Source organism: Emys orbicularis, chromosome 3 (assembly GCF_028017835.1).
Source record: "Emys orbicularis isolate rEmyOrb1 chromosome 3, rEmyOrb1.hap1, whole genome shotgun sequence".
Lineage (NCBI taxonomy): Eukaryota > Metazoa > Chordata > Testudines > Emydidae > Emys > Emys orbicularis.
The window spans coordinates 108716888-108740552 of NC_088685.1; the positions used below are offsets into that span (position 1 = coordinate 108716888).

The 23665-nt window shown below is 41.6% G+C and overlaps 1 protein-coding gene across 5 annotated transcripts in view; it reads right to left on the minus strand.

The window, feature by feature from the left end:
• REPS1 (RALBP1 associated Eps domain containing 1) overlaps positions 1-23665 on the minus strand; it is a 119494-nt gene that overhangs the window by 83628 nt on the left and 12201 nt on the right. For all 5 annotated transcript variants that reach the window (XR_010561281.1, XM_065400385.1, XM_065400384.1 and 2 more), the window contains exons 2-3: positions 7813-7936; positions 2210-2406 (exon numbers count right to left, since the gene is read on the minus strand). Coding sequence is in view for 4 of the 5 variants with exons in the window: in XM_065400385.1 (XP_065256457.1) it covers positions 2210-2406; positions 7813-7936 (321 nt within the window). In the remaining variant the exon portion in view is untranslated. The remainder of the gene's footprint in view (positions 1-2209; positions 2407-7812; positions 7937-23665) is intronic.

Sequence of the window (23665 nt, forward strand, 5' to 3'; positions counted from 1 at the left end):
GGAAAATCCTTTATTATTTGGGACATAGAGCATACAACAGTAATCCATATATTGTCCTTTATCTGTGGCAGAGCTTCCACATATGTTAAGAGTTGTACACATGGACATACCATATGATCAAGAAACTCAACTTGTACATTTCATGACCATACAATATTTAATTTGAATATTTTAAAAGAAAGATAGACATACTTTGAAAGCCAGTAAATATAATTTTACTAGACATTAAGTTCCTTTTACTAGGACTTGAAGGAACAAAACACTTGGGTTTATGATTTTAAAGTAACTGACAACTTGATAGGTCTTAGATCAGAAACTGCAGCTGCTATTAAAGAGTAAATAAAGAAACCAGACATCATAATTGGGGTGGTGGACAGAAATGCTATCTCAGCCAAACCAAGAAAAATGCCAGGTTAGGTCCATTAAGAAGGTTATACCCATCCACAGGAGCAACATGCAGGAGAAGATCTGAGATTCTTCATTCCTTAATGGGGAGGCACACTCTAGGGGGCTGCTTTACACCTATCTGTCCAGAGCTCCAGGAAAGATAGGATCATAATGGCCAAACTATCTTCTGCAATGCCAGTGCTGCTTGCCCTGCTCCTTTTATCACACACTGCTCCCACTTTGAAAGCCACACTGCTGCACACAGACTGTAAGCTGCTCTATTGCCAACGTACCCTCAAGTTTCTGGGTAGCATTGTCTGATCCCTACTTTCTGTGGATGTCTCAACTCCCCTGATGGAGCCCAGGAGAAAGCATACAGTGGGGAGGAAAATGGGAGAGTTAACATATGTACAGGAGTATGGGCCTAAAACCAATTTTAATTAGCTGCACTCTATATGAAAGCCTTCCTGGCTTTTATTTAGGAAGTGCATTCTATCTTCTAAACATGGAGAAGAGATAAAGTCCCAAACTCAACAAGCAAGGAAGTCCCTAAATAAGGAATTGTCAGAAGGCACAATTAAGTCACTCTTAGAGAGGTCACTCTTGCCATTTCTCCTCTTTACTCAGCTTATCCCTTAGTAGGAGAATTAAAGAAACTAGTGAGCAAAGGTTGGCCATGTTTACTGGTTGTGTTCTAAAAATGATCAAAATACTAATGAAAAAAGGCCACTTGAATAAACACCAATGTCTTTTTTGTTCTTATGCAAAAGAATCAGGAGCTCTAGTTACATTCTTGCAGTGATCTTCACCAAGAATTCACCCATGCTTGCTTTTACTGAAGTGGAATAAAGATCACTGAAAGCGTTACACTCATTCCCTCAAAAACGAAAAACAGATGTTGAAATAAGAGGAGTTCATTAAGTAACACATTTAACTGTAGAATCTGATTAGTATTTATGATGTTAGCAAAGTTCTGGTTCTCATCTGTTGATTTAATCTATAAATCAGAGTGCTAAACTACTGAATAGTAAGGTATAGATAAATACGTTCCAAGGAAAGGTTAGAGCACCTGTTTCTTAAACAGTGTTGCATTTTTAAGGGAACGAGGAGGGGAATTATTTCTAACCCCCTCCATCCCCCCCCCCCCCCCCAAAAAAAAAGAACTGATGGCTTGTCTTTGAGACAATAAATGTATATCTAGATAATTTATGTTTAATACATTACAAATTGGTTCATAGTCAAAAAATGGACATGTGTGAAGCCTGATTGCTTGGGTGTGTATAAATATATACTTTAACTAGAAGTGTAGACATTTTGGAAGTACATCTGCAGGTCCTGTGAAAGGACATTAAATGTCACCATTTGGGATCTAGGCAGATTTTAAATGTTTAAAAGCTTAGCTTGATTGGAAATAATTAGGAGTTGTAGTATCAGTTATGAACTTAAACACTATATAGTTTCTTTTAGAAGAGAACGAACTTACATAAACCAAACCAAGCTATCATGTGACCCCACACAATAAGCCATAACCCTCATTCTCCCTTCCCACTCAATACTTTGTCAGTTATCATTACTAATATTTCCAGACTTAGATTTTAAGCAGGTCTGAGCAGAAAACCTGTCTCACACCTCAGGTACCACACACACTTACAAGCACTGCATAACTAAAATAAATAATAATTAAGTTTTCATATATTTAGTAACACTTGCATGAATTTTTTTTAAAGAAGCTAATCCAAAACAATAGTGTAGTAACACTAGTGGGACCCACATCACTGTGAGGCACCATACCTCGAATAAAAGTCACTTAAGTTTTAGTTACCTGTTGATCTGTTGATGTACGTTGCTGGACTGCATCATGGCTCACAGAGCCTTTTTTCACTTGAACCCGGCCGGGTGGGGGAGGAATTACACCTGAATATGGGGTTGAGTTATCAGCATCTGAAGAATACAAGGCTGTGTGTCTCAATTCCTGTTCATTCTTTGGACCAACAAATCTGGGTAGAGGGAGGTCCTTTACTGTTAAAACAATGATATATATTAATAGTAAAGGATATTTTTTATTATACAAAAGAAGAATACTTAAAAATGACTAGTTTAAAATTTAGTTCTATTCTAAAAGATACTTTGGAATTTCATATCTGTTGTCTCTCCATGACATACATATTGAGTTTGGTGCAATTTACAAGCAAATGCATCCCGAATTTTTTTTTTTTTTTTTTTTTTTTTTGGCTCATGCTACACCACTGTAAAATTCTACATCACAAATCCTGTTTGTTACACCTATGGAACCACACAGTTTTCTGTTCCATGCATGCAAGATGACAGTTTGGTTTTGCAATTGTGACTTAGAATTCAGCTCATTCTTGCATAGCTATGTAGGCATGTTAATTATACTTTCTATTACAGTTTTAATTACTGTATAAATTTGATCCATCACAAGTTCCAGGCATGCTTGAAAAGTTCTTAAAAGTCTTTGCACTTAGGGTGCTTCATCTATAGATCTAGAAGTTAAAAACTTCACTAAAGCATTTAGATATAACAATGCATACAGGGAGTAAAGAAGTGGTGCCTTTTTTATCTTCACAGTAGAAACCATAATTCAGCCTTTATTTCTCAAGACTTAGCTAAGTATTGTGTAAACACATTTATTACTCATCCACTTTAATCTTGTTTCATCTTTTCTACATAAGTAGCTAATAAGCTATTTTACAGATACTACCAAGGGATGTTCAGTTACAGTCAGACTTAGCAGTAATTTCATTATAAACCCATTTTTGAAGTCTACACATGCAACTTTACTAAGCTAAGAGGTACACAGCTTTACTCTGTCTCTCCCAGAATAAATTTTGTTTCTCAGAGTGTGAGAAATCATCTTCTCAAATAGCTCTGCCATCCCTCTGAATCCTGACCTGTAAATGGCCTTCCTAGTCCACTGCCACTGAAGTCAAACTGTGCAATTTGTTGTATAGCTTACTTGTAAAAAATTTTTGAAGAACACACACACATTTGCAATCAACTCATTTATGAGGTAATTATCTAATTTTATATGGATTAATTTTTCTGATTCTTATAGCTATTTTATTATATAAAAATTAAATATACTACTACTATTGAGAGTCATTAAAAGTAAGTGAAATTCTTCATACAATTTGTTAGTCATTGTGTAAACTAATTTTTGTTTTGCTAAAGACTGAACATTAAGCATTCAAGCAATCTATATTTGATATTACCCTTTGAATACATAATGCTTTAATAATTTTGTTAAATATAATCAATGAACAACCCCACAGTTTAGTAACTAGCATAATATGCTAACAGGGACACCAGAGTTCAAGCAAAACCTTTCACATTCTCACTTATGCGTGGACTCAGCATACTAAGAACAGCATGTTGATCTCAGTGTTAAGGTGGGGTGTGACCCACACTGAAAAAATACCGTTTTAAGCTTCAAATACTTCTCTTCAAACTTCCTCCCACCCCCACCTTGCCTTCATCCACAAGAGCAAAGAAATTCAGTGTAAGATGACTTTGTCCTTTGATGCTGCAATACTTAGGGTTTGCATGCTCATTTAGAAGCCCCTATAATATCTACATAACTAATCTCTAGTTAATTTTTATTTTTGCAGGAGACTGTTTCCCACACCACGGTAACAGAACAAGCAAGTGACATGCATTCACAGTGATCATCTGCTCATTTTATAATTCCCAATTGGACAGTTATCCATGAAAATGTCTTTCCAAATTAAGTAGCAACCCAAAATTTACTTTGATATTTCCAGCATAGTAATTAAAGCAATATGAGTACTGTCATTTTATACAACTACTTCAGAGCCATATTTTACATGTCCACAAGTGCTTAACTATAAGTCTGTTTCGATCTCTCTCTGAACTAATCAATCAGCTGAGACAAGAGTTATGTTTGGTAGACACTGACACTAAGCACTCCAAATTTACCCAAATCAACTGTAGCTCAAGACTTGAAAAACCCACTCACACAGGCCAAAATGGACGTATTAAATAGGAGAGTTGACAGACAGGGACAGAGGCTGGTGCAGCACACAGAGGTGAGGCTGACCAGCAGGCAAAGTCAGGAAAAGAGACTGCCGGATGGTGGAAGAGGTCTCTCCTCCCATTCGGCAGTTCATGTACAGGGGGACGGGGGTGGGGAAGAAGTGGGCTCAATAGCCCCTTCAGCTAGAGAAAGGCAGCATGGAGAAGCAGAGAATGAGATGAATGAGTGAGAAAGCGAAAGGGGAAAATGAGGAAAAGAGAAAATGTGAAAAGAAATAAATGAGAGAATAAGGAAGGATAGTTCGTGAAAAGAGGATGAGGAAGGTGGGTGGGAATAAGGCGATAAAAGTGGAGGAGAATGTCTTCAGAGGACGTAAGCTCTACGAGAGTTATTGGTTTTGCACAGAGAAAAAATTAAGGGAACATCAGTCCCCGCACTTAGGGTAGGTCTACGCTTAAAACACTGTAGTGGCTCAGCTGTCAGCGTAGGGAATCTACCTTCCTGAGAAGCTAAGCAGTATCTAGATCAAAGGAAGAATTCTTCCATTGACCTAGCACTGTCTACACTGGGGGCCAGGTTGGATTTCACCCTCCTGAGAGACATAGTTAAGCCAACTTAATTTTCTAGTGTAGACCAGACTTTAGACTCAGCGCAGGTCAGCAGATAACCATGGTGTGGAGGGGGTTGACAGCACAACTATTTTTTACGCTGGTGAGTTATTGGGTTGGATAAGTTTTTCAAGACCTCCTGTAACCCATGATTTTCTTTAGCTGGCTCAAACGACTCCTAAACAACAATTAAAAATATTTACAGTGTTTCTGACATGTATGAACCAATGCAATATATTCTATTAGAGAGCTGCAAAGGCAGTTTATTAATTTACATTAGCTTTTTTGGGTGTTTTGGAAATAATCCCCTTGGACACAATCTTTAGTTTGTTTTCTCCCAAAAAGGAGAGGTGGTATATTTCTTCTTTATTTCTTGCTATTGTAAATGTCCTTTTCACTGGGAAGTCTCCTTTCAATCAACATCTCATTTATTACTAAAAAAGCATTTCATAGTAACGACCAAAACAATTCAAGTTATCTGAAAACTAAAAAGAAGCCAGGTATCTAACCACCTTTGTCAGGTTTCAGTATGGTACATTCATCTCAGCATCTCAGCATTAGCACCATGTATTTTATTTTACCATGTATTAACTAAGTTGAGCAGTTTGTTCTTCCCCAATTCCCTGCTAATACCATCAGTGGTGTTCTTAATAAATGCAAGAGATTTATGTTCTTGAAAGGCCACTTAATTATTTGGGACACCCAGAGGAATAGCTAAAGGAGGAAAATTAATTACAATTAACAAATAGTGGCATGACCAAGCCAGCATCTTAAGCAGAGAAAAACTGGTTCATGGCCTTACCATCTGCTACTTCCAATACTGCTCCTTTCCACTACTTACAAGAGCATGTGCAGTAAAAGTGTACATATATTTTTGTGCAGGCACACGTAAGTAATTATCATTTACATATTTACTGTTAAAACCAATCTGAATTTAACTAGAATAGCAATTATTTTGTCAAATATTTCATCCCAACAAATTTTGGTTTCAGGTTCAACACCTTACAAGTTTGTGTATATCCTTACCAAAAAGAATATTTTTTGCCTGACATTAATTAGGAGCATATATGGATTCTATTATGGCCACATGGATCCAACAGCCATGGAATTTGCCAGGGAAGTCACCCAATTATAACACTGTGTTCCAGTCTAAGATCAACACAGAACTCTCAACTCAAAGAGATGATAGCTACGGTGGCTTTACGCCACTGCTGCACCTTCCCAGAACCTCAGCTGCTCTGCAGCCTCCAGGTTAGTATAGGACAGCATGAGAGATTGCCGTATGGGCTACAGCACTGCTTGGAATCATCACATCACTGGGTGCAGCACTGCAACCCCACCCCTAACATGCCCCTCCCAGCACACCACCTATGCCAGGGCTTATGAGAGGATCCTCAGAAGGCAGCCTGACAGTCATCTACTACAATGCCTGCGTATGGAGAGTCCAGGCCTGGCTATACACAGCGCTTATAGAGCCCTTTTACACCACTTCATCCCTTTTACTCCATCAGGTTTTCACCACAGAATCTTATCTTAAGACATCATAAGAAAGTTTGCTCTAGCCCCCATGGTTGAGAAACCCTCAAACACATGAGTCAAGTCAGATGCCAGCTGAGTATGCAATAGCTCTGGAGCAGACGACATCTCTCATTCATCTCAATCAAGACTATGAATTCAATGATTCTGTGGCTATGGAATATGGCATTAGACCTATCCCGGAAAGAGGTTGGGGAACGCAGATCAACCTTACTTTAAATCTGAGAAAACTAGAAAAAAAATCTAAGTGATATTCTGCAAGATTACCTTTCTTCAAGTTCTCATGGACTCCATTCTCATTGTTCCTTCTTTCAAGATTCTCCATACCAATTTTTAGGATTACATCTTGCTCCTGATCCCAACTGCTTGATTTTGGTCTGCAGATTCATTATATCAGCACTCTCACCTACTTGATTCAAACTGCAGTCTCATCTAGTCAGTCACATCTAATTTTATTTAGACACAGCACCAGGAGCTTGAAGTGACTATCAATTCCGAGTCTTGAGCTCTGTCAGGTCTTTTATATCGTTTTTGCAGCAGGAAGGGAGATCTTCTCTCTGCTTTCAAGGAGTCCTGTCTCCTGGAAGTTGAGATGAATCCTCCTGAAGTATCAGACTGCAATTTTACTTTATAAAATGAATAAGGATTTAATTCCTTTGGGAGTAGTTGCTGAATTCTTGCTGGATGATTTACAAGTTCAGATGGAGAGTCTGGAGACCTGATGGAAATGAATTCTGTAGCTACCTATTTGGAGTTGGAAGTTGAACGTGCCATCCCCAGCAAGTGCCCCTACAGATAGTTTTGAATAGCTGGCTGTGTCAATACTAGTAAATTTAACTTTAATCCCATTACATTATCTGCTACTTTCACCACTCAACTCTGACAAATAGAGCAAGTTACACCACCTAGACCACCATGGGAATTGGCATACACAAAAAGGTTCTCTTTCACTCTGCATACCTTGCAATAAGTTAGTTTAGTACTTTAGCACAGTTGAACTGTTTTGAAGACTCCAGGTCCCTAGATTAACTTTATCCCCTTTACTAGCTAAGGTCCAGTTGTATCTATATAAAGATGCTTTAAGTTTTGGTTTATCCCAAACTCCCCTTCACACTTTTTTTAGTATGTATAAGTGAGCAATATACTAGAGTAACTGAGACCATACCACAATAGTCCACAGGATTAATCTATTATAATCTGTGAGCCAACTGCAATAAATGTCACTAACCTGCTCAAAAGTGTTTAAGCATTAATTTCTAGATTTACCTGTATTTAAACTTTCCACTCTTAGAGGGAGACCTGACTGGGCCACAGCAACAAGTTTCAAAGCAATATAGAACTGACTTCTTCCAAAATATCCAAGTCTTGTTGCACCACAAAGTTCCATAATCTGTAAGAGAACAAATATTAGTATTTATGAGAGGCAAATCAAAATGCCAGATATTTTATCAGAAAAAGCAGCCACAACACAGAACTCTTAAGGTGGTAAATTTGTCAATGGCAATGCTTTGCATTCTAGTCTTGTCTTAATTTTTTGGCAACAGTGGGTCATGAGTAGGGTCCCTGTTTTCTGGAAATTGCGGCTATCATCATGTTTGTTCCCCACAATGACTCTTCATTTCCGAAGTCACCATTCAAAGGGGGAGGGAGATGGCGGCGGCACATGGGCAGAGGTGACATGTGGGTATGGAATGCAGAGTCACATCCCCCAGATTTCTGCTAGGAGACACCTGACTCCTCCACAGGCTGCAGGGCAGAGGCTGGGGGCTGGGAGCTGGCTGCTGTTGAGACTCGCTGTCAACTTCTCCCCTCCTCACGTAGGCTTGGGCTTGGCAAAACCACCATGGATCTTCCTCTGGAAGGGCAGGGCACCTGGCAGCGGGGCACCAGGCTCCTTCGCCATGTTGCAGAGCGGATGCCACTCACATCCGCTCTCAGCAGTGTACACAGCGCCTCTCCCCCACTCTTAGCTGACTCCTGCCTTCTCCCCCTAGCACACAGCTGGCCTGGCTCTAACCCTCAGTGCCCCGCATTTTTGTGCTGTAAAATCTCATGTTTGTTGATATGTGTATTTTTTTGTATTAATATAACTCTTATCTGAAATTTCTGAAATACAGATTTGAAAATCTGAAATTACTCTGTTTTCATTGCCAGAAAACACTGGCCCTAATCATGAGGCAATTTCATAAGAAGAGTTGTGAAAGGTACAGATCTGGGGAATAATCATGGAGCAGTTCAGCCAGCTGCTACAGCTGTTCCATCAGCAGCTGGGCTGTGTCTACTCCTGGAGGTATGCTGCTGTAGTAATAGCTGGGGCCCAACCTTAAAATGGTTCAAGGATGTTAGCATCCTACCAGTTATGCTAAATGCAAGGCAGAGATGGAAAATTATGATTTTCAAAATCTTGTAACTCGGACAAACCTAAACAGAATTCCATGACACAAACTAGACCCACATCTCTGGCTGCACTCCCCTTGCTGAATTTCAGTTGAGAAGTTAGAGCTTCTAAAAAAAGGCATAAGTCTTTTATAAAAGAAAGTGTCAGACAGCCTTAATAGATAAGTTCACTGCCAGATCCCTTTATAAGTTGTCAAACATAGCAAGTGCATATTTCTAATCTATCATTTTAGCTACCAATGCACATGTCTAGTCAGAACACAAGAAACTTCCATGAATATATATTGGAAAAGAGTGGCTCAACCTATTATGGAGGAAGAATACGCAGGGCTCAAGCTATATTCAGCTGATGTATGACCCCTTGGATAGGTCCATCAGTGGCTATTAGCAAAGATGGGCAGGGATCGTGTCCCTATCCTCTGTTTAGCAGAAGCTGGGAATGGGTGACAGGGGATGGATCACTTGATTACCTGTTCATTCCCTGTGAAGCTCCTGGCATTGGCCACTGTCAGAAGACAGGATACTGGGCTAGATGGACCTTTGGTCTGACCCGGTATGGCTGTTCATATGTAAACTTGTACATAATGAGAACACCCCATTCTTGTGAGCCCGCAGGGAATTAAAATTTATATTTCCTGTTTCTGAAGTGTTCAGCACAGACATCTTGTGAATCAGCAGAGCATTGAAAATACAAGAACAGAACCAACAGAGGGAGATTTAAAAAAAAAAAAAAAAAAAAAGATATAACAGCATTTTTCAAACTTTCTGAGCTGAGCCACCCTCTTCGAGTTACAATTTTTAGTTGTGCCCCACAATACTTGCCCTTTCCCCCTTGGTTTTCAGGATGGGGGAAGGCATGTACTACTGTCTCTGGGCGCAGAGGTGTTGATACTGATCCACAGGCTGGGTGGCCTGCTGAAGTGAATCAGGGGGTGAAGGAGGAGTGGCGCTGGCCCAAGCCACCTAGTGTCACTGCTCCCCTCCCAGAACATTCCTCCCCACCCCCTTACGGGGGAACACCCTGCAGTTTGAAAACCTCTGAGCTGTAAGAACAAAAAATGGGTGCTGATTTGTCAACAGTAGTTCACCCAAGCTACACTTGAAGCACTTAAATATTCTTGCAAGCGCAATTTTCAAATAAAAGTTAAGGCTGCCCTTCCCAACTTTTTCTTCTAACATTATCTTTCTGAATTTAAAAACCTATCACTTTGGGTACTACTCTTCAATTTGGGCCCAAAAATGTAACAAACAAGCTACCTCAAACAAGCCCGTTCATAAACTATTTAATGCAAGGGCTGTTGCCCTAAGCAGCTGAGCTTGGAAGCGGACATCACAACCCATACAGCTGGTAAAACTCAAACAAAGTTAATGTTCAAAGTGTAACAGATAGCAACTTTAAAAGCTTCTCCCGCGCCCCCCCGGTGAAGCTCCTGCTTCTCAACAGAATCCACTAGATACATGAGAAATGTTCTCAAACAGCTCAGCAATGCATAAGCCAATAAGATTCAGGCTAGGTGGATACTTATCCCAACTTGAAGACAAAACTCCAGTAAACTGGAAAATGGTGCTATCAGACTCAGGATATTTCAAGACAGAAGTGCCAGGACCCAATTAGGACTAATGGTAATAACCTGGCTCCATACCAACTGACCTGTAGAAGACCTCCTGAACCAACAGAACCAGAGAGAAAATTTAAAGGAACTCCTGATTCCAGACCAAGAAAGGGGATTGTCAATGTGTCAAGTTTTGTTTGACTAAGAAATAGAACTGGATACAATGAGGGAATCTCATGGGAGATAAAGCCTGAGTTGGGACCTTACATAACACAATGCCACACTGAGGCCTAAGACAGATTTTAGGTGTTGTACAAAAGTTCTGTTCAATGAATCTGCCTAGACATATTTTCTCTCTGGCAGATGAGTTTTGGTCTTGATCAGAGGGAGAAAGTCTTGCACACTAAACAAAGCTTTGAGCTCCAGAACCCTCATGGGGAGCTTTCACCCCTTACAGTCCACAAAACTTGAAAAGGATGAACAACAAGGTGAACTTCCCACTCCACCATCCGGAAATATTACTGTAGAGGAGAATTGAGAAAGGAATTCCTTGATGAACATATATTACCTTTAAAAAAAAAAACACACAAACAAAAAAAAACCAATGAGGAGTCCTTGTGGCACCTTAGAGACTAACAAATTTATCTGGACATAAGCTTTTGTGGGCTAGAACCCATTTCATCAGATGCATGGAGTGGAAAATACAGGAGCAGGTATAAATACATGAAAAAATGTGATTTGCCTTACCAAGTGTGAGGTCAGTCTAAGGAGACAATTCAATTGACAGCAGGATACCAAGGGAGGAAAAATAACTTTTGACATGGTAATGAGAGTAGCCCATTTCAGACAGTTGACAAGAAGGTGTGAGTAACAATAGGGGGAAATTAGTATTGGGGAAATTAGGTTTAGGTTTTGTAATGACCCAACCACTCCCAGTCTTTATTCAGGCCTAATATGATGGCATCCAGTTTGCAAATTAATTCCAGTTCTGCAGTTTCACGATGGAGTCTGTTTTTGTTGTTGAAGAATTGCCACTTTTCAGGTCTGTTATTGAGTGACGAGGGAGACTGAAGTGTTCTCCTACTGGTTTTTGAATGTTATGATTCCTGATGTCAGATTGGGTTAGGTAATATCTTTTATTGGACCAACTTCCATTGATGCAATAGACAAGCTTTCGAGCTTGCACTGAACTCTTCTTCAGGTCTGGGAAATGTACTCAGAGTGTCACAGCTAAATACAAGGTGGAACAGATTATTCAGCATAATTAGCACATATTTCAAGGGACCATTCAAGGTGAAGTGGCCTGTTAACACTACTCCTGTGGGGGGGGGGGGGGGAGGAAGAGGTAGCTAAAATGGGGGGTTTCTGTTATCTACAGCCTGGCACTCAGATCTCACAGAATAGGCTCAGAGGAGAAAGTGTGGGATATACACCATCACTTAGGGCTTGTCTGCACTGGCAATTAACAGTGCTGCAACTTTCTCGCTCAGCAGTGTGAAAAAACACCCCCCTGAGCACAGCAAGTTGCAGTGCTATAAAGTGCCAGTGTAAACAGTGCCCCAGCGCTGGGAGCTACACCCCTCACTGAGGTGGGGGGTTTTTTGAGCTCTCTCCCAGCACTTCGCCGCAACCACACAAGGCACGTTAAAGTGCTGCCATGGCAGCGCTTTAGCATTGTCAGTGTAGACTAGCCCATACACAAAATCGCCTTCAAAACAAGGATCCTCCTCCAAAGAAGTAGATCGCATCATGCAAATATCCCGAGGGAACCTGCTTCAATACAAAAATAAAACCCCTCTGACCACAGACACATCCAAGTTGTCACCTACCACCCCATACTGGAACCCATACAGTGTATCAAACAACTATAACCCATACTTGATAGGGAACCCACCCTGAAATAAATCTTTCCTGAACCCCCTCTTCTCGTCTTTCAACAATCCCCCAACCTCCTCATCAGAAGCAAGCTCCCCCCAGAGCAGGACGCATCGACTCAAAGCAGCACCAAATCCTGCCAGAACAGATGCAAAAACCTGCAGACATATCTCCACTGCTACAATGATCAACACTCTTCACAACACACCTTTCAAGATCCATGGGTCCTGCACATGCCTATCACAACATGTGGTGTATCTCATAGGGATGGGGGAAGGGATAGCTCAGTGGTTTGAGCACTGGCCTGCTAAACCCAGGATTGTGAGTTCAATCCTTGAGGGGGCCACTTAGGGATCTGGGGCAAAATCTGGGGCAAAATCAGTACTTGGTCCTGCTAGTGAAGGCAGGGGGCTGGACTCGATGACCTTTCGGGGTCCCTTCCAGTTCTATGAGATAGGTATATCTCCATATATTATATTACTCATCCAGTGCACTAAATGCCCCAACAACAACAACTATGTGGGTGAAACCAGACAATCACTATGTTCTCGAATGAACTCACAGGAAAATAATAAAGGACATTTCACAAAGCAATCACTCTATATCTGACCTATCAGTCCTCATCCTCAAAGGAAACCTGCACAACACTTTCAAAAGATGAGTCTGGGAGCTTAAATTCATAACTTTGCTAGACAATAAATATCAGATGTAATGGGCCATAAATCCAGTGTGTCTATTCAAACAATCTATAACCCATTAACAACCCACTAACAACACTAGATTAGGTTGACTTGGAGGGGGATTCGGGACAGCAGTGTTGTCACAGCACAGAAATGACCTTGGCACTGGGCTCAGCCAGCCAATTAGGACTGGGGGCCAAGACACTGCTAATGCCAGGCACAGAGCCACTTAGAGTAGCTGGTCTCCAAAGCTGAACTTACAAATTGCCAGACTTTTTCAACTGGTCTCGAGGAGACTCCCACCCCAGGTGTGTTCAGATGACACCTGTGCTCACTGATACCATTTCTTCTTTGTTCTTGTAAATAAAGAAATCTGTACTGACAATCTAACCAGAACAAAAATAGCTCTGAAATGGCTGGGGGGGAAAAGAAAAACATGAGGAAAGTGTCACTTCAGTCTCAAATTTACCTACATTCCAAAGAAATGTGGCATCCCCTCACTTTAAATGTTTAGAATTATTTACATCAGAAATAAAGAATTATGAGATGAGTTATTTATAACAAAGAGAATTAATTTCACAGCATTTTAAGTCTCCTTCAAGGATGACCCCCTCATTTTGGGTCTTTGACACACAGTATGCCCCATGTTGAGACACTGGTAGGTTGAGAGGCACGCTCCCACCCAGAGGATCTTATGATATAAAGACAGCAAGTATACAGAAAGGACTGAGAAACCCAAAGAACAGGATATACATATTTGTGTGATGTCACATAAGAGTTTTATCAACGTGTGTGTGGGATGGCTGCAAGACAATGAGCAGTAAAGCCACAAGACTGATATCCACCTTCTCACAAACAAAGGCTGAACATACTTTGGACCACACTGTCACATCAGAAACGTTAATTCACAAATGTTTCAGGAAGTATTAACAGGTTTCTCTGGACTATGTTTTAAATCTCTCTTCTCTAAAGCCATCTTTTGAACTCTTACGTTATCCTCTACCCAACTGTACATTACAAGGAGGGAGCCATAGAAAAGCCTAATGTTTTTGTTACCTGATCTTTCAGTTTGTTGCAATTTTATGTATCTCCGGGTCTTCCATGGATAAAAACACACACTAGGCCTTTAATGAAAACCTGAAGTCTCCCATTTTCATTAACAAAGCTCTCATTTCAGCAGGGTAATGAGATGTAACATATATCACTGTTGCAGAACTTAATCTCTCGCATCCTGGGCCTTGAGGCAATAATTCTGGAAGCAAAACTCCATAACTGGAAGTAAGGGAATGTTTCTCTGCAGTTTTGTTTTATTTAGTTAGTTTGTTTGTCAGCTATTTGCAGTTAAGCAGGTTTGAGTGCTAGCAGTAGTCATCGAGGAGATAGCTTAGTGGGCAGAGAGTTGATGAACAGATAGATTGCATGATTAATTGCAGAATCTCATGACAAGTTTATATCATACTGTAATGTATTACATAATACATTTACACAACATATTAGGTGAGTGTTAATATTTGTATTTTGAGAGCCTCCGTGCTGGCCACTGTACACACATGCACTGAGATAATTCCTGCCCCAGATTTACAATCTAAAAGACAGACAAGTGTTGGGGACAGGGATATAACATCAGCGAATGAATGCGGTGATCATGACATAGATAAATGTAATTAATAAAGCTAACTTGTAAATCACACAAGTTGCCCTTGCCAGGAAGATGAAAAATCAGAGGAGTGATCCCTGAAGGTCTGGTCAGTAGGGACTGAAAGTTGTTCTGATGATTTCTTTAAAGCAAAGTTTGATGAGTTTTGTAAGTGCAGATGGCCATTAGTCTAATTTCAAGAAAACACTTCCTCTGTTTGAAAGGTGAGATCAAATAGATTACTGACATCTGAATTTCTTCAAAGAAATGTTCTGGTAACTGGATAGACAGACAAAAAGCTAACTACACAACTTTAACCAGCTGAAAGGCAGAAAGCAGCCTCAAGGAAAGGAAGGAGCATTGGCTCGCAAAGTCCTCTCTACACAGCTGTCAAAAGGAACTGGAACCAGATCAGAACCACTTTATGTAACCTCATGACTGAAAATTCAATTCAAAGGAGCATACAGGCAGCCCCAAGAGCCACTGCTTTCCAAAGTGTTCCCCTACCCTCTCTCATGCTGAGAGCGCATGCACTCCCTGAGAGTGGAGGTATCAACAGCTTTTTCTTCTTTGAGTATTAAAGATTAAAACTCACTCTACACAAGCCATCAATACCCTAGGATCAGGCCACTCCAGAAGTTGGGTGGAGGGCAATATTGAGAGTACTGAGTTGAAGATGCAGGAGAGGGGCTAAGTCATATGCAATGGACATTACTGGGCCCTGTATGACAATAATTATAGAGGGAGCTGGCAGTGACCCCTACATGTAGGTTGCTTAATTTCCATTTTAAAAGATTCTTTGTATTCTCTCTGAGAGGCTTTAACACTTCCTTTATTTGCATCAGGCCTTTAGAGTTTGAGAGGGAAAAGACACTTCTTTAGCCTGGAGGCTTTGCCCCATGAAATTCCATTTGCCAAGCAGAGTTATAAACTGTTAAAAATTACCATTTCCTTTCTCTCACTTGCTTCTCTCTGGAAAATGTTGGCAACCTGTCAAAATAGCTGAGCGTGAACATTCTAAAGATCTATGCTCACATTGCTACCAAGGCAGCAGCAACAGACACTGCACTGGAAATCCCTGGGAGCTACTGAAGCAGCTGTGATGAGAGGGAGGTAGTGGGCAAGGGCACGTTTGGCTCCCCAACCACAACTGAACAATCCATATTGTCCCATCATCCCATCTCATGTGCACATGCGCTCCAGTGCATATGCATGACAGTCCAATTTTATGATCACCTAATAACCCCTCTCCCTCTCAGGCTCCTTATATTATTTAATGCACAGGTTGGATGTACGAGGTTGCACATTTGGCTTTCCCTAAATTTGGAGTGCTGGACCTTGCAACCTAAAGAAATAAGTCAAAACGAAAAAAGTTTAAATGAGTTTAAAAATATCTGTTCAAAATCCAGGGCTCTCTGTTGATTGCAATAGGAACTGAATTTCTTCCTAATTTTTCTTCTTGTACTACCTACGTATTAGCAGGAAAATGGAAGCCTGATGGCTTAAATTCCAGGAAGTCTATATCCATAAAGCTTAAACTTCCTGTGTTTGAGGGATTAGCTATTTTCAAACTTTAAAATATTTATTGGGATATGTTTATGTACTATTACAAGTATTGACACAAGAATTTGTGGTTTTGTTTTTAATTACAACAATGTGGTGTTTTTCTTGCTTTTTGGATAACATTTTGGATAACAAGTCCTGACAGCAACTAAGTAATGTTGTAATATTACTATCACACAGTAATTGCAAAAGGAAGTAATGAAGTAGGTAGAAAAACAGTAGGTGAAAAAAATTGGAGATAGCACCCTGGCTGCATTTATAAATAGCATGGCTGCTACTGTTTACTCCAAGAATAGTGACCAGTTTGAGCCCCAGAGAGGAAATCAGACAGTAAAGGAGAACAGGTATGGTTGAAGCCCCTAAGCCTGCTACTCCAAGTTGGTGCCCTGCCTTAATTTATTTTCCTCTCAGACTCAAAATGAAGACGTATAATTAAATAATGTCACTGACCAGGCTGTGTATTACTTTTCTTCCTCTGTTAAAATTTGGAAGGATTGAAAGTCTTCACACCTGATCTTTATTGGAAATGTGTTAACAGATTTTTGATAACTAACAGCTTAACTGACCTGTTGATGAACTGCATTTTTACTTATCCCTGCTCCTTGGATACCAGCTTTCAGGGTTAGATATTTTAAATTTTAATTTGGGGCGGGGGAGGGGGAAAGAACAGGACAGGGCTATTAATATTAATTCTTAGATAATTAAGGCATTTTAGAAAAACCAGTCTTGCTGGTTTGAAAACTGCCTTACTTCATTAGAATGGAACTTGCCAGACTGAACTGCAAGTGGTTCACTGGCAGGGGAAGCTACTGAGGAGCCAGGCTGGGAGTCTGGCACCTCAGGATATGTCTATATACACTGCAACTAAAAACCCACAGCTGGCCTGTGCCAGCTGACTCGAGCTCACGGGGCTTGGGCTAGGGATCTGTTTAATTGTGGTGTAGACAGTCAGGCTTAGGCTGGAGCCTGGACTTTAGGACCCTGCTGAGGGGAGGGTCCCAGAGCTCAGGCTGCAATCCAAATGTCTACACTGCAATTAAACAGCCAGTTAGCCCAAGCACCAAGAGCCTGAATCAGTTGGCACAGGCCAGCCAGGGGTGTCTAACTGCCGTGTAGATATAATCTCAGACAGCATCAGAGACAAGTACCCTTCTTCACCTGCCACTTTCTATGTTGGCTGAGGGTAGGGAGAAGAGAAATTTGTGCCTGACAATGTCTCAAGAGCAAAGCTCCTAGTCTGGCTGTTTATATAGCTTCCTCACCCGCTAAATCCAAGTCTGACAAATAACTGCAGGTTTAGCATGGTACTCCCAGCAGGGAAGTACAAGAGGGTAGTTTTATCTGTGGGGTGGGGAGAACAATTCCAAACGTATCCCCATTCTGTGAAGGATATGGAGGAGTGGAGTGTCAGGATGACTATCAGGAAATCAATGCCTATATTAGGGATGAGAGGGACAAGCTTAGCCCCTCACTAATTAAGTCACATTTTGAAGGTTCTCTTGGGGACCATAAATGCTAGACACTTAAATCTGTTTTTTATTAATGGAAAGCTTGGCTTAGATTCTGCAGTACAGTATGGCAGTCTGAAAATAAAGTACCACTCACCAAGTTTCCAACAGCCAGTCCAATTCAAACCTTGTTCTCTCTAATGCTACTCATCTATTATTCATCTACTTACTTGTTCTCCCCCTGTTAACTCCTTCACCTTTCTCCCCTTCTCCAGGCTCTCAAGTAAATCACCTATCTTATTCCCGGATTACTGTTCCTGACAGTATGTGGTAGGAAGAAAACTACCTAAAACTTTGTCAGAAGATGGAGTATTCTGACCAACATGGAATCCTCACTATTGCTGGCACATGATGCCATAAATCACATTAGTAGATGTGCAGGCGAATGAGCCTCTGATGGTGTGGCTGGGTCCTATGATGGTGTCACTTCCCCAGGTGGGTAATCTTGAGACCTACAAGATCTCTATCAAGCATTCTTAAAACTACAATACCCACCGGGGGAAGCGAGGAAACAGATTGTCAGAGCAAGATGGGTACCCAGAAGTCACCTACTACAGGACAGGCCCAACAAGGAAAACAGAACACCACTGGCCATCACGTACAGCCCCCAGCTAAAATCTCTCCAGCACATCAACAACGATCTACAACCTATCCTGGAAAGTGATCCCCCACTAACACAGGCCTTGGGAGGCAGGCTAATCCTCGGTTACAGACAGCCCACCAACCTGAAGCAAATACTCACTAGTAACTACACACCACACCACAGAAACACTAACCCAGGCAACCCCGTTGCCTTCTCTGTCCCCCTATCTACTCTAGCAACACCATCATAGGACCCAGCCACACCATTAGAGGCTCATTCTCCTGCACATCTACTAATGTGATATATGCCATCATGTGCCAGCAATGCCCCTCTGCCATGTACATTGGCCAAACTGGACAGTCTCTATGTAAAAGGATAAATGGACACAAATCAGACATCAGGAATGGTAACATACAAAAGCCAGTAGGTGAACACTTCGATCTCCCTGGACACTCAATAACAGATTTAAAAGTAGCCATTCTTCAACAAAACACTTCAAAAACAGACTCCAAAGAGAAACTGCTGAACTACAATTCATTTGAAAACGTAACACCATCAATTTGGGCTTGAATAGGGACTGGCTGGCTCACTACAAAAGCAATTTTCCCTCTCTTGGTATTGACACCTCCTCATCAATTATTGGGAATGGACAACATCCACCCTGACTAAACTGGCCTTCAACATTGGTTCTCCACTTGTAAGGTAACTCCCTTGCATCCGACGAAGTGGGTATTCACCCACGAAAGCTCATGCTCCAATACGTCTGTTAGTCTATAAGGTGCCACAGGACTCTTTGCTCCCTTCTCTTCATGTGCCAATATATATTTATGCCTATATCTGTAATTTTCACTCCATGCATCTGAAGAAGTGGGTTTTTTAGCCACGAAAGCTTATGCCCAAATAAATCTGTTAGTCTTTAAGGTGCCACCGGACCCTTCGTTGTTTTTATGGATACAGACTAACACGGCTGCCTCTCTGATAGAGGTATATTTGACACTGGGGGCATTTGCAGCACTAATAAGTGCTCCTGGATTATAAATACTCAAAAACTCACCCCTTCCAGAAATTCAGGTGAGGGTGTCATCTTTTTCAAATTCTTCTAATTAGCATATCACAGTTTCTATAAACCCTATCCTGGCTGCACAGACAAGTCTCCTGTACCCGTAAAGGGCATATTTAAAAGTTACATATTTTATATAGACAGATAGCTGCAGGGACCAATCCAGCTCTATGGATAGCTTCCTGAGCCAGCAAAACACCTGTGGATCACCAGCATAAATGCTGATTTAGGGTATGTTTTACACTGCAATTAGACACTCTGGCTGGTCTGTGCAAGCTGAGTTGGGCTTGTAGTGCTTGGGCTAAGGGGCTGTTTAACTGAGGTACAGATGCTCAGACTCAGGCTGCGGTGGGGACCCTCCCACCTTGCAGAGTCCAATAGCCTGGGCTGCAGCCCAAGCTCAAATGTCTACACCACAATTGAGGAGCCTCTTAGCCTGAGCCAGCTGGCACAGGGTTTTTAATTGCAGTGTAGATATATCCCTAGTGAGCCACAGTCAGACAAGCACTGCTGAATTCAAAAGTAATAACACCCCTCTAACCCTCGGGGGCAGTGAGTAGAATGAGTGGGAAAGCTGTCCAGATGTGATCCCCATTAGAGGAAACATGCAAGTTGTTTATAGTGAATGTTGGGCTGTGTAGAGGAGAAGGGGTTCTTTGTGTTATGGCTTAACTCTGAATTTAGGCAGAGGAAGAAGAGCAGACAACTTCCTGAGGTCCACTAGGAACCCTACATGCAGGCATAATTCACATGAGAAGCACTTTTATGGCCTTCCATAGCACCTATGTTTTAGGTATCAGATAGTTTCATTGTTTTCCTTGTTTATGTGGGTTTTACCCAGAGAAAGATTTCAAAAGCTAGTAAAATGGGATTGTAAAACAGATTGGCAAAGGGTTCAGGAGTTTATAGTATCTGAAACTAAGATTATTTACGACTTCAGGTTGAAGATATACCTTTAAATTGATAACTATTTATGTTGGGGTTATTGTTAGGTACTCTAAATATCTGATACAAAAAGGAATTATCTTTCAGGCTTAGAGAAAAAACGTTGTGTGTTTTCACAATGTGAGAAAGCAGAGAAACTGCCCACCAGCATGGAAAGGAGTAAGCAGCTAGTCCCGCCCCATTATACCTGCAGCTAATGCCAGGCATGGAGGGGGTAGAAAAGGAGAGCCTGGTCCAGTTTAGGACTGACTGGCGAAAAGGCAGGAGCTAGTTACTGCCCTACCTGATAGGAAGGATGACTGCCAGCCAAGGCAGCCACCAGGGAACACATTCCATCTCTCAGGCTCCAGCCAAGGGAGACTGCAGAGGAGACCTAGGAGCCTCCAGCAAATGAGGTAACTGGGTGACTACAGTCCAGAGACATTGTGGGGTCTGGCTGCACCACACGTACTGCTGTCCTGCCTGAAGGAGCCTGGGACTGCAGCAGGGTGCCACCCAATATCCACAAGAAGGACCTCTGGGCAGCAAACCACCCCAGCAAATTGAATTATAGACTCATAGACTTTAAGGTCAGAAGGGACCATTATGATCATCTAGTCTGACCTCCTGCATGATGCAGGCCACAAAATCTGACCCACCCACTCCTGGAATAATTCTCTCCCTTGACTCAGCTGTTGAAGTCCCCAAATCATGATTTAAAGACTTTAAGTCGCAGAGAATCCTCCAGCAAGCGACCCCTGCCCCATGCTGCGGAGGAAGGCGAAAAACCTCCAGGGCCTCTGCCAATCTACCCCGGAGGAAAATTCCTTCCCGACCCCAAATATGGCGATCAGCAGAACCCCGAGCATTTGGGCAAGATTCTCCAGCCAGACCCACATTGACCATTGATACTAATTACCAGTGATGGCACGTTATTGACTTATTGACTAAAATCACGTTATCCCATCAAACCATCCCCTCCATAAACTTATCAAGCTTAATCTTAAAGCCAGAGAGGTCTTTCGCCCCCACCATTTCCCTCGGAAAGCTATTCCAGAACTTCACCCCTCTGACGGTTAGAAACCGTCGTCTAATTTCAAGCCTAAACTTCCCGACGGCCAGTTTATATCCATTTGTTCTCGTGTCCACATTAGTACTAAGCTGAAATAATTCCTCTCCCTCCCTGGTATTTATCCCTCTGATATATTTAAAGAGAGCAATCATATCTCCCCTCAGCCTCCTTTTGGTTAGGGTAAACAAACCGAGCTCCTCGAGTCTCCTTTCATACGACAGGTTTTCCATTCCTCAGATCATCCTAGTGGCCCTTCTCTGCACCCGTTCCAGTTTGAGTTCATCCTTTTTAAACATGGGAGACCAGAACTGCACACAGTACTCCAAATGAGGTCTCACCAGCGCCTTGTATAACGGAAGCAGCACCTCCTTATCCCTACTAGAAATACCTCACCTAATCCATCCCAAGACCGCATTAGCTTTTTTCATGGCCACGTCACATTGCCGACTCATAGTCAACCTGCGATCAACCAGGACTCCGAGGTCCTTCTCCTCTTCCGTCACTTCCAACCGATGCGTCCCCAGCTTATAACTAAAATTCTTGTTAGTCATCCCTAAATGCATCACCTTACACTTCTCACTATTAAATTTCATCCTATTACTATTACTCCAGTTTACCAGGTCATCCAAGTCTCCCTGCAGGATATCCCGATCCTTCTCCGAATTGGCAATACCTCCCAACTTTGTGTCATCCACAAACTTTATCAGCCCACTTCTACATTCGGTTCCGAGGTCAGTAATAAATAGATTAAATAAAATCGGACCCAAAACCGAACCTTGAGGAACTCCACTGGTAACCTCCCTCCAATCTGACAGTTCACCTTTCAGTACGACCCGCTGCAGTCTCCCCTTTAACCAGTTCTTTATCCACCCCTGGATTTTCATATCAATCCCCATCTTTTCCAATTTAACCAATAATTCCTCATGCGGTACCGTATCAAACGCTTTACTGAAATCTAGGTATATTAGATCCACCGCATTTCCTTTATCTAAAAAATCTGTTACTTTCTCAAAGAAGGAGATCAGGTTGGTTTGGCACGATCTGCCTTTCGTAAACCCATGTTGTAATTTGTCCCAATTGCCATTGACCTCAAGGTCCTTAACCACTTTCTCCTTCAAAATTTTTTCCAAGACCTTGCATATTACAGATGTTAAACTAACAGGCCTGTAGTTACCCGGGTCACTTTTTTTCCCCTTCTTGAAAATAGGAACCACATTAGCTATTCTCCAGTCCAACGGTACCATGCCCGAGTTTACAGATTCATTAAAAATTATCGCTAACGGGCTTGCAATTTCTCGCGCCAGTTCCTTTAATATTCTCGGATGAAGATCATCCGGTCCGCCGGATTTAGTCCCGTTAAGCTGTTCAAGTTTGGCTTCTACCTCGGGTACTGTAATGTCAACCCCCCCCTCCTTTATTCCCCTCTGTCATGCTGCCTCTATTCCTGAACCCTTCATTAGCCTCATTAAAGACCGATGCAAAATATTCGTTTAGACATTGTGCCATGCCTAGATTATCCTTAATTTCCACTCCATCTACAGTCTTCAGCAGTCCCACTTCTTCTTTCTTTGTTTTCTTCCTATTTATATGGCTATAAAACCTCTTACTATTGGTTTTAATTCTCCTCGTAAGGTCCAACTCTACACGGCTTTTGGCCTTTCTCACTCCATCTCTACATGCTCTGACCTCAATAAGGTAGGTTTCTTTGCTGATCCCTCCCCTCTTCCACTCTTTGTACGCTTTCTGTTTTTTCTTAATCACCCCTCTGAGACGGTCGTTCATCCAGCTCGGTCTAAATCTCCTGCCTACGATCCGTTTTCCCTTTCTCGGTATACAGGCCTCCGACAGCTCCTGCAACTTCAACTTGAAATAATCCCAGGCGCCTTCCGCCTTTAGATCCATAAATATGTTAGTCCAATCCACTTCCCTAATTAGTCGTCTTAATTTATTAAAGTTAGCCCTTTTGAAATCGTAAACCCTAGTCTCCGATTTAATTCTGTTAATCCTTCCATTTAGTTTAAACCGAATTAGCTCATGATCACTCGAGCCAAGGTTGTCTCCTACAACCATTTCCTCAACGAGGTCCTCACTACTCACCAAAACCAAATCTAAAATGGCATCCCCCCTTGTTGGTTCAGTAACTACTTGATGAAGGAATTCATCAGCTATCACGTCTAGGAAAATCTGAGCCCTATTATTGTTACTAGCATTTGTTCCCCAATCTATATCCGGGAAGTTAAAGTCTCCCATGATTACACAGTTCCTATT